General features: G+C 48.0%; 1 protein-coding gene across 1 annotated transcript in view; it reads right to left on the bottom strand.

Moving 5' to 3' along the window:
* The window catches only part of Col6a3 (collagen type VI alpha 3 chain), an 80,755-nt gene that overhangs the window by 45,486 nt on the left and 24,268 nt on the right, over positions 1-11,001 (bottom strand). The window contains exons 5-7 of the mRNA XM_038338382.1: positions 5,358-5,942; positions 2,628-3,227; positions 630-1,202 (exon numbers count right to left, since the gene is read on the bottom strand). Of these exons, the coding sequence (XP_038194310.1) occupies positions 630-1,202; positions 2,628-3,227; positions 5,358-5,942 (1,758 nt within the window). The remainder of the gene's footprint in view (positions 1-629; positions 1,203-2,627; positions 3,228-5,357; positions 5,943-11,001) is intronic.

Here is an 11,001-nt window from a genome sequence, read left to right as displayed (position 1 = left end):
TAGAGGACTTGGGAGATAACCCATTTCTCCCATAATATATATATATATATATATATATACATATACATATATATATATTCATTTTATCACCAAATAAATAATGGTTAAATAGTAACTTAAGGGAGTGTAAATTCAGTCAGAAATTTTAATGCAGTCTTCATGATTGAACTGAATTCATTTGTCTTCTCTAATGTCTTTAGATTTTTTTGATGAATGTAATTAAAGGACTTATATCAGTTACATTCACTTAAAGCACATCACTTGATTCTTGACATCAAGATACAGGCTGCTTTAGCTCTGACATAGCCATAGCCTATGGCTTTATAACCAGATAGGAATTTTTTTTTAAGATGTAAACTATTGTTATCTCAACCTCTATAATGCATCTTTTTATGAAATATTCTAGTGCCTTAAAAAAGACTCACCTGTATCATTCCAAGCACAAGTTAGAAAATGAAAGAGAGAACAAACACTCCTTTTCTTTTGTTCCCCTGGAAACAGCCTGTAATTTCCATGTTCTCCATAAGCCCTGGGAGGGCTTCATCTGAGAGCCTATAGCCAGCAGCCTCTGCTAACATTCTAAAGCTAAAGTCTGGGCTGCAAGGGGAGCCCACAATAGTGTGCCATACCTGATACAGGCTCTACAATCTGGGCAGCTTTCAGAAGGCTCACAATCTGTGGCTGGAGGTCCCCAATCTTAGGAAGTGACTCCGCCACCAGGATGAACGCGGGGGAGGGCACAATCTGCTCCAGCTCATCGGGATTAGCATTCTTGGCTTGAAAGATGAACGGTATCACTCCTCTCTGCTTCAGGGAGCTTGCTGGCCCGGCCACAGCATCTGCCGACCTACCGGCCACCAGCAGCACCAGGAACTGCTGCACGTTATCCTCAATGCGACTGCCAGACGACTTCACAAAGATGTCCCTCTGTGCAAAGTCCAGGGCGTAGCCCAGGTTGAGGGTTCTGCCTGTCTTTATCTTCATCCTTTTCACGAGGTTCAGGATTTCAGCCTTACTCTGGTGCTCACTGAAGCGTGACTCCAGCTTGACATCATCACTGAACTGAGCAATGGCTACTCGGGTCCCATCCGGCTTCACATCAAGTTCCTCGATGATCTTGTAGAGAAAGTCTCGGATGGCAGGGAACTGGCCTGCGACATTGGCCGAGCCATCAAAGAGGAAAAGAATGTCCCGCTGGGCCTCTACAAGGAAAACAGATGGACACAGTAAGTGAAGAGACCCTGACACCAAGTGGATTCTGCCTAGCCACGTGCCGTGGGAGCTTCCCAGATTCATCTGACATCACCATACCAACAAGAGAGGAGGCCGAAGGTTCTGTCATGGCTCTGCTGTTCCAGAACAGTGCAAATTTGCAAAGGAACAGCACTGGGCTGGCTATTCTACAAGCCCACCACCCAGACATTCTTGACAAAGCAATCTGCTGGAAAGCCTGCCCGTCCTGTTCTTGCAGCAGGTTAGGCCACTGAGAACAGACGGTGTTTTCATGTTACAAACAGAACTATCAAAGCTGTGTTCCTTTCTATACTTCTGAAAACTGACCTCCATCTCCTGTGACAGAGACCCGTTCCAGACTAACTCCCCATGAACACCTGGGTTGACTTGGATCTGCTCAAACTCAATCATGTCTTCAGTAACTTTAAGGGCAAGAGTTAAGACCCAGAATACTAACTGTCGATGCATTTTTAGGGGGTGGTGTGGGGTTCAAACCTCTACTAACATTTCCAATCTACGAACACTGAAGCCCAGAAAACATGAGTAACGGCCAAAAGTGATGGCCACGCCATATGAATGTCATCTCAAACTGCTCTGAGAGCTACTTCAGTGAGGCAGCCATTGGCTCTAGCTTGCTAGCCATCTGGGTGATGAAGGCAGAAAACTGGTAGGCTCTCAAGTGTCAATCACTGAGGTTCATAATCATCTGCCACGGTAATAGCAACACGGACTCACAGCTGCATGAAGATGCACAGATAGCTTTTTACGCGTGGCAGAGTCTGAACGTAGAATGTCACATAAAGGAAGGATTCGGATTGTAAAGGTTGCTAAGGCATAATCATATAATAGAGTCAATCAGTCAATCCCCCCCCTCTCTTTTTCTCCCACCCTCCTTCCCTTTTCCCCTTTCTCTCCCTCCTCTTCTTTCTTTCCCCTTCCCCACCTTTTCTCACGGATTTTTCAGTCTAGAGCAGTGGTTCTCAATCTGTAGGCTGCGACCCATTAGGTGGGTCAGCTAAGATCATCCCGCATATCAGATATTTATATTATGGTTCATAACAATAGCAAAATTACAGCGATGAAGTAGAAATGGAATAATTCTGTGGTCGGGGGTCATTACGGCATGAGGAGCTGTATTAAAGGGTCAAAGCATTAAGAAGGTTGAGAACCACTGGTCTAGAACGTTCACCCTGTTCAGCTTCTGAGACAACATGAACAGAGCATAGCTGAACACTCTATAGAGTCTAAGTTTGCTAGCACAGTGTCTTCAACCAGTGCAACCAAGATGCACCCCATCATCCTTCCACATGTCACGGGCTCTGGGGTTTCACTGGCCACTGTTGCCAGGAAGGCATCTGAAGAGGGGGAGGGGCCCATGCTGGTGGGAGGTTTACCTGGCTGGGTTAGTGGAACTTCCTGCACCCCTCCACTAACATATGTGGTTAGGGGCTGAATCAGCTGTTGAGGCAAAGCTGGCAGGGAGCTGAAATCATCCATGAGATACACCAGGCTCGGATTAAAAGCAATCTGCTCTAGCTCAGCCTTATCCACCCGGCTGGCCCCCACACAGAAGGTCAGCACGCCCGCGCGCACCAGGGCATTGGCGGCCTGCAAATAGGCATCCTCAGAAGGCCCCGCCAAGAGCAGGAGCAGCAGCTGAGGCACGTGTTCCCGGGTCCTGCTGCCGCCTGCCTCCGTGAAGTGATTGGCAAGGACATAGCTCAGGGCAGAGCCAGTGTTCAGGCCCGAGCCCCCCTTGAGCTGCAAGCGCCTCAGGTGAGCAAGCATCTCTGACTTGGTCTGGTAAGTGTCTAGAGAGAACTCCGTGACCGCGGTATCACTAAATTGCACTAAGCCGACACGGATGTTATCATTTCCAACATCGAGGCTGTTAACTAGGTTGGTTACAAAGTCACGCACATAAGCAAAATTCCTTTCTCCAACGTTGTCGGATCCATCCAAAAGGAAGATGATATCCCGTTTGTTTACGTGAACTGCAGTGAAGCACAGAAAACACGGTGAGACACGCCCCTGAGAGGGCTTCCCATGTGTGCCCTTCCCGCGAGGGCACACATGGCGCAAACAGAACACAGAGGAAGTCAATGTGGCAGAGCATGTCATTGGTAAAATATGGCAAGCGGCTGCATATTTTCCTCTGGTGGTGGCTGGAGCTGGTGAGGCATACTGATAGCCAAGTGTACAAAACCGAGACTGCTCACGGACAGACAAAGTGCTCGAGTTAGAATCTGTACAACTGACAAAATCCCCAGACTCCTGAAACGGCATCCCTTTCCTGGAACTAATTCCACCGGGGCGCTGTCCTTCCCACATCACTCATCTCCAGACTCCTGGTCACAGGATGGTGGCCCTTGCTGGCTAAACCTTCCGGGACTCTCCTGAGTGCATGCACAAAGAGGGCTCTTTCCACCCATAGCTACAGAAACATGGGCCCACACGGCCCTAGGAACACCCCTTCTTTAACCAGACTACCTGTCAATCAAAGTATGTGGTTCTCTGACAGGAGTCCTCACCACCCCCCCTGCCATTCTCTGCTGTTCTCCTGCCTTCTTAAGTATCATTTCAGTCCTGGGCAATAGGGTACCCAGGACAGATCCTCCAGGGAGGTGTGGCAGGATCGTAGGTGTGATAGTTAACACAATGTCAACTTGACAGAATCTAAAATTTGCCTAGGAGGCAAACTTTTGCACATGCCCATAAAGGGGGTTTTTCTAGGATCACTGAGGTGGAAAGATCCACCCTAAATGGAGATGGCGTCATTCTGTGGGCTGGGGTTCTGGGCAGAATACAAAGGAGAAAGCTTGGCTGACCAGCAGCATCCCTCTCTCTCTGCTTCTTGACTGTGAATGTGACCAGCTCCTGCTGCCAGGCCTCCCTCACCATAGTGGCAGCATCCTCAGATTGTGAGTCAGGGTTAACCTTTCTTTCAATACCTTGTTTGTGTCATGAATTTTGTCACAGATATCAAGAAATTAGGTGACAGTAAAATGCAAAGAGATTATATCCTCTCTTAGGCCAAAATTACTTGCACAAGAAAAAGATTATCTATGGGGTCCATTTGTAGGGATTCAACCAAGGCTCAAAAATATTTTTTTTAAAAAAATGTATTGATTGTCAGCACTTCAGATTTGTTACTGTATATAGAGGGTGGCATGAACTCCATTTGAGCATTTTATCATCTTAACAAAGGAACTAGAGCATCTGTGGATTTCTGTATCCATGGGCAGAGGGAACTGACCCATCCCCTATGTATGTATTTAGAACTTACTACTTCTGACCCATGCCTCATTGTAATTCAGACTAACTGAATTCTATGTTCATTCATCAAATTTAACTATGGTTATAAAAGAGTGATTTCAGGAGAGAGAGAGAGAGAGAGAGAGAGAGAGAGAGAGAGAGAGAGAGAGAGAGAGAGTTTGAGTACTCTCAAGCCCAGATGGTCTGAGGAGCAAGCAGGCACTCATGCAGTAGGTTCATGCACGGTGGAGTCCTTCAGTGTGAGGTCTGTGGGGAGGGCAAGCTGGATTCCAGGATATCCATCTTCTCTTCATTGAGGACAGAGGTTGGCATTTACCCAGTTCACAGGCTGAGAGCTTTACCGTGTCTTTGGGAATAGCTCTGCACGGTCAATCATATAAAGTAAGGGAGCTGAAGGACCATGGGCTTGGTCGTCACGCCTATCTATCAGCATGTTTTCCCTTGAAGGGAACCCCTTATACAGAGAGAAAAGAGGGGTCAAAAAGCTGAGTGCACTACACCACATCTTCTGCGAGCAGAGATACTGCCATCTCAGAAGAGAAGGTCCTTGACTCAGGGGAGGTTTCTAGACAGGGTCACTAATGAAAACAGAGCATAGAGTGACTTCTGTGCCCAGAAGCACGGGTGACCTTGTGATGATACAGTTTAGTGTCATATGCATTTGCAGAGTGACATTTTCAACTTCACAGTCTCAACCCTGAAGAAAAAATAGACCTTAAACAGTTTGCTGTGGCCGTTTTCATCACAAAACAGTGCTCTGTCAATTAAACATCAATACGTCACTGGGCCTTTCTCAACACTTCTGCCTGCCAACCCCCTCCTGCATGTACAGACCATAGCTACCATACCTTCTGTGGTTCCAGTGAGGGTCCTGAGGGGCGCCAGCAGATTGGGCAGCACGCTTAGCAAAGTAGCAGGGCGGAAGTCAGCGGGAGTGAAGGTCAGGGAGGAGTCAAAAGCGATCTCTTTCAGCTCGTCCTCATCAGCGGCCCTGCTGCCGACCGCAAAGGCCATGATGCTGCCCCGCTTCAGCTCCTGAGCAGGCTGGCTGACCTCATCGAAGGACTTACCACCCGTGATCAGCACCAGGAGCTTAGGAACCCCCTCAGCAGCCCTATGGCCGGCTGAGCTAGTGAATAGGTTGTTTCGAACAAAGTCCAGAGCTGAGCCCGTATACAGGGCTGAGCCCTCCAGGGGCCTCATCTTCCGTACAGAGGCTATGGCATCCCTTTTGGTGGAGTAAGTATTTAAATAGAACTCAGGCTTTACAGTATCTGCATACTGAGCCACTGACACCTGAACCAGGTCATGTCCGATCTCCAGCCTCTGAATGACTTTGGCAATGAAGTCTTTGATGGCATTGAAGTTGGACTGCCCCAGGCTGGAGGAACCATCCACCAGGAAGACTATGTCCCTCTTGTTGACTTCCATGACTGTAGATAGCAACAATAAAATGTGAATAGAATAGCCACGGTGATCAGGTTCAACAGTGACACTGTAAAGCCCACTATGCACAGACAGCTCTCCCTCGCTCAGGAGGGGAACTGTCACATATGAGTGATGGGCTCCCTTCCAAACCTTCTACCTTGCATTGTGCTCAAGAAATCGCTTCAGAAAAGAAAATGACTGTTAGTTTCACACACCACCACTAAAGAGGTCATTGGCTCTTTATCACGATAAACAAGGTTTGAAAGTTTGGATGAGTAACGCCTGGGTCTTCTCAGAAAGCGTTTTGTATCACTAACCTGATTCCAAACCCACACACTGCCCAATGCAAAATCTGAAAGAGAACGGGCATTGCCTCTTTTTCTTTGGCTCTATATTATTTGGCTTCCTTTGGCAGGCAAACCAGACGTTTAACGGTTTTTCATAAATCTTGGGAAAGGAAACCAGTGTCTACTCCACCAAGGGCATCCATGGCTTTTTATTTCATGGGAATGGCAGTCATTGACATACCGCAGCCTGCACGGTTTAGGCACACCACGAAAACAAGAGCCTTGGCTCAGAACTCCACTGGCAGCGACTGTGACTTCACCCAGCCACTGTCTCAGAATGTGGACAACCTACCCAAGGGATGGAGCAAGGTCTCTACCAGACTCGATGTCCATTCCTGATGTCTCAGGCTGCTCCTACACTGTAACAATATTAGCTGAGCTGAGGTGGGGTGTTTACAAAACGGCCCCGGGGTATCCCTTGTACCAGACATCTGGTATGGCAATCTAATTTTATAATCCCCAACAGAAGCGGGAAGGTTGGAAATAAAAGCAAGGAAGAGCTTCCTAAAAACTGAGACCTCTCATGGTGTAGTCTAAAATAGCTCATTCCTCGTCACAGGGACCAGAAGCTGGGAAGATGGTGTCAGGGTCACTGGCACTGCCGTAAAGAACGACTTTAGTCTGACTGTGCCTCCTCTGTAACACTCTCTGCACCCAAAGAGGCCAAATCTCAGTTCTGCCAGGAGGGAGGTGTTTGTGCATGAGCAGTTTTAGTCTAGGTGCCCGGTCACCTACTGATGAGGCTGTGTGTGAAACACCACCTGCCCTTTCTCCCTGGGCCATGAACATCCCTTCAGAGATCTCTTTCCTCCTTCAGTTGAGAGACATGCAGTCTCTTGGGGTTGCAACTTCAATTGTAATGTAAACATGTCTTTGCAGATAAGCTTAGTGCATATATGTGTAGTGGGTTCTAATACCTCTATATCACAGGGAACAATGTACACACAAGTGAATGAATATACATACATATTGCACATACAATGCTCCGCATCTGTACCACACGTATTTAACATGCATAGCTCACGCAGCAGACTGGTAGACAAATATCCACGGGAGGGGCCACCTGAAAAGTGTCAGGCCACTTCACAATCACACCTCCAGGTTGGGGCAAGTCACATTTGCCACCTCCGAAGTTTTAGCACCTCGTCTTACATTTTATCAGTGGTCCACGGGCAGGACAGATGTCCACATGTGGGGGATACTGAAACTGTACAGCATGGACTTAGCTTTGTGGATTCTGCAGTGTGTCTTGGAGCTCCCAGTTTCCATGACCCAAGTCCTCTTTGGTTGCGGAAGAGGTCACTTGGTTTGTGCTTACATTTCTGGAAGCAGCTAACAGGGGGACCCCTGGAATAGTACTTAGGCAAACATAATAAGCACCTGAAAAACAGGCCCAAGCCTCTCAAAGAATGATCAGGTTCCTATGTTCGCTACGCGCTTCTAACACTAGCTGATTAATTTTTGCAGGTTCATGTACTCTCGTGTCTATTTCTGTGAGATGGAGGGGCTGCTTTATGCATCATCTCACACCCAGTTCCTTTTGGTTTATTTGTTTTGGGAGGTGTTTGTTGTTTGTTTGTTTGTTTGTCTGTTTTTCAAGACAGGGTTCCTCTATAGCTTTGAAACCTGTCCTGAAACTCACTCTGTAGACCAAGCTGTCGTCAAACTCACAGAGATCCGCCTGCCTCTGCCTCCCGAGTGCATGGATTACAGGTGTGCGCCACCACCACCCAGCTGGCTCACACCCAGTTCTTAAACCACGTGATTCTCAGGCTTCCTGATTGGGATCTATCTCGAGGATGCACCAAGGCTTCCTTCATGGATCTGACAGGGCCAGGTTTTCTCTTCCCCAGAGCTCTGGTGAGTCCTGTCTCTTAGGGAGGGAGGGAGCTTGAAGGGCCTGCTAATCTCAGCTGTGAAAGATCCTTTTCAGCATTCTCTCCTGTGACTGCCAACAGGACAATGCCTTCTCTCTCTCTCCCCAAAGCCTGGGAGTTGGGAAAAAAACATCTGCAGTCTTCTTGTTGATATCCCCAGTCAAATCGTTCAAGAGTCACCCCTTCCCATCCATTTACTCCTGTCCCCTGTCCTTGGAGAGTCACCTATCCTCTAGTGTCTCTCTACAGCCTTCTGAAGGACTTGGGAATCCTGTCACGTGAAGCCCCTGGTGCTCACAGGTGACTCTGTTCTCCCGTCCACTCCACCCATTTCTAGGGTTACATCTTACGATCTTCTACAGATACTATAGGGCTTGCACACCCCTGAAATCTCCCAAGACCTGCCCCTGCCTCTCCTCTTTCAGACAAATGACACCCCCACTTCTTCATCCGCCAAGTTCTCAAATCTGACCTTCAGCCCTTCCCCTCCCTCGGCCAACCCCTCTCAACCTCACAACCCTCACCCTGTGCTATCCTTGTGGGCTCTCTGATTCACTAATCCTCACTTCTGAGTCCCCCCCCAATCCTCCATGAGACCCTCCAGGCAAAGCCTCCATGGTGCTCTTCCCTTCTCCCCGTGTGCCACCCAAGCAAACGGATGCTTCCGGGGAAATAACAGAAACAGGAAGCCTGCACTCGACACACAGCTGACAGCACCAGCGTACCACAATGGAATGCTCCCAGGAAATTGGTCTCCCCATTCTCAGTCACCTCATGACTCTGCTCTCTTCCCTCCACTACCATAGGAGGATCCAATCTCCCACCTACAGCTACAATAATAATAATAATAATAATAATAATAATAATACAGTTGCTTCTCCAGTCTGTCAAATAAGCCTGAATGCAAGGCTCTTCGTCTTCAGAACCCCAGCTGCGCTGTCATCTGCCAGCTCAGGGAGGCCACACTTCAGGTTGCAAGAACAGCCTGCCTGCCCCGTTCCCTTTGCCTAGAGCACTCTTTCCTCGGTGACGCCTGGACTTTGCTCATTTCTGCCCTACAACTTTGCAGACAGGTCCACTAAGTTCCCTGACCCCCTGCTCTTTAACGCAGCCCCATTTGGTGGACTTGTAACTTGTCACACTTGAGAACTGTATCATTTGGCCAGTAGCTCATGTGTTACAGACCCAATGACTATCTTTCTTCCTCCATCCTGTGCCCCCAGTGCTTGGCATAGTTACTGGCACACATCAAATAGTCAAGAATATCTACTGAAGATTTAGGAGTTCATCACTGAGACGGTGATGTCTGTGAGAAAGGAGCTAAAATACTAGTTAACTACAGAAAATCCATTATAAGGGCAGAACAGCACCCATTTTAATACAGAAGTTGAAGCCTCGCTTAAAGCAAGAATATCTTCACCTGGTACAATGTCTTTGGTAAGAAGTGAAGGAATGGGAGCCCGGAGATGTGACATCTGACCATGATGACAAAAGACCGGGGACCAGAGCCAGATCTCCCAGAGGCAGTTGTGATACTTACTCTGTTTCTAAAACACAGAGCCGTGGTTTGCTTCCAGTGTGTGCGGACTCAGAGAAGCTCAGTGGGCCGAAAATCTCCTTGGCATTGTTTCCATAATCACTAGGGCCACTGCAAGGCTCAGATGCACAGCTGCATCTCCCACAACAACCGGGCAGCGTTCAGACCCGGAGTCCCTTGCTTCAGTGTTTCCTCTCAGAGCATCCAGCTCAGGCTACTGACATCCTGTCCTGCACCCCATCCCCATCCAAACAGGAGGAGCAGCAAAGCGAAAGGGGCACAACAAGCTGCAGCCTGATTGGCCTCTGAACCCAGGGATACCAAGAGACTTCCCGGGAAGGCTTGCACATGGTTAGTTCTGGGGCCAAAGCCAGGTGAAGATGTCGTGGCCCTGAGCTTCCTGTCACAGTGCACTGTCTGAAATTTATCTGAAGGAAGCTGTCCTAATTCTGGCTGGATTTCACACCGGGAGGTGTGGTCCGTTTTCTTCTACCTTTACTCTATGATTAGACCTGCCTGTTCACAAATGCCAGGAAGCAGAGGTCAACTCCATACGTTAGCCAACGAGAAAGCTTTTCATTGAGACTTTAAAGTGTTCTGCTGATGATTTTATACACTGGCATGTTCACCAAAACATTTATTTTTTAAGAACACTGTTATCCCTTTTGCTAAGAAAAACCAGGCAGGAATCCCAGGGAACAATGGGCATTACTTATGACAATGGGTATCACTCCTTATGACAACAGTCATTTCACAGGTCCAGGCTCTTTCTCTAGATAGCTAGCAAACATAGATAGACAGACAAATATTTCCACACAGAAAAATCTCCACACAGACTACAGATGCTAGCCAGAGTCTCCCATGAGCTATTGTTCATGTGCTGTTGAAGAACAAGGAGGAACAGGGTCTGATGGACCAAGGACGGATCTGAGGGTGTCTCTGTGTGAAGGCAGCACCAGAGAGTAAACTGAGTGTTTGTGGGTAATGAAGCCTTTGTGAGTGTGTCCCTACTGACTGGATGGTTTCCAACTGGCCTGGTTAGGGCCATGAAGCAGACACCATCTGAAAGTGATGGGCTCTCAGACCCTCAGCCTTTCTGCTGTCCCCACACCTCCCGTGTTTAAGTGTGTAGCTCTCGTATGATGTTGACTGGCTTCTTTAAATGACTGTAGCTGGCTGTGCTGCTGAAGGCCTCTTCCATTTGAACATAGATGATAAATCTGCCACTCAAAACAACTCCTTTGAAAGCAGAGGACCAGAATGGTCTATGAATACGCCATCCAGTAGGTGCTCAACTGGGCCT

This window comes from Arvicola amphibius, chromosome 8 (assembly GCF_903992535.2).
Source record: "Arvicola amphibius chromosome 8, mArvAmp1.2, whole genome shotgun sequence".
Taxonomy (NCBI): Eukaryota; Metazoa; Chordata; class Mammalia; order Rodentia; family Cricetidae; genus Arvicola; species Arvicola amphibius.
Note: the sequence above shows the minus strand (reverse complement) of the source record. Positions and strands in the feature narration are given on the sequence as shown.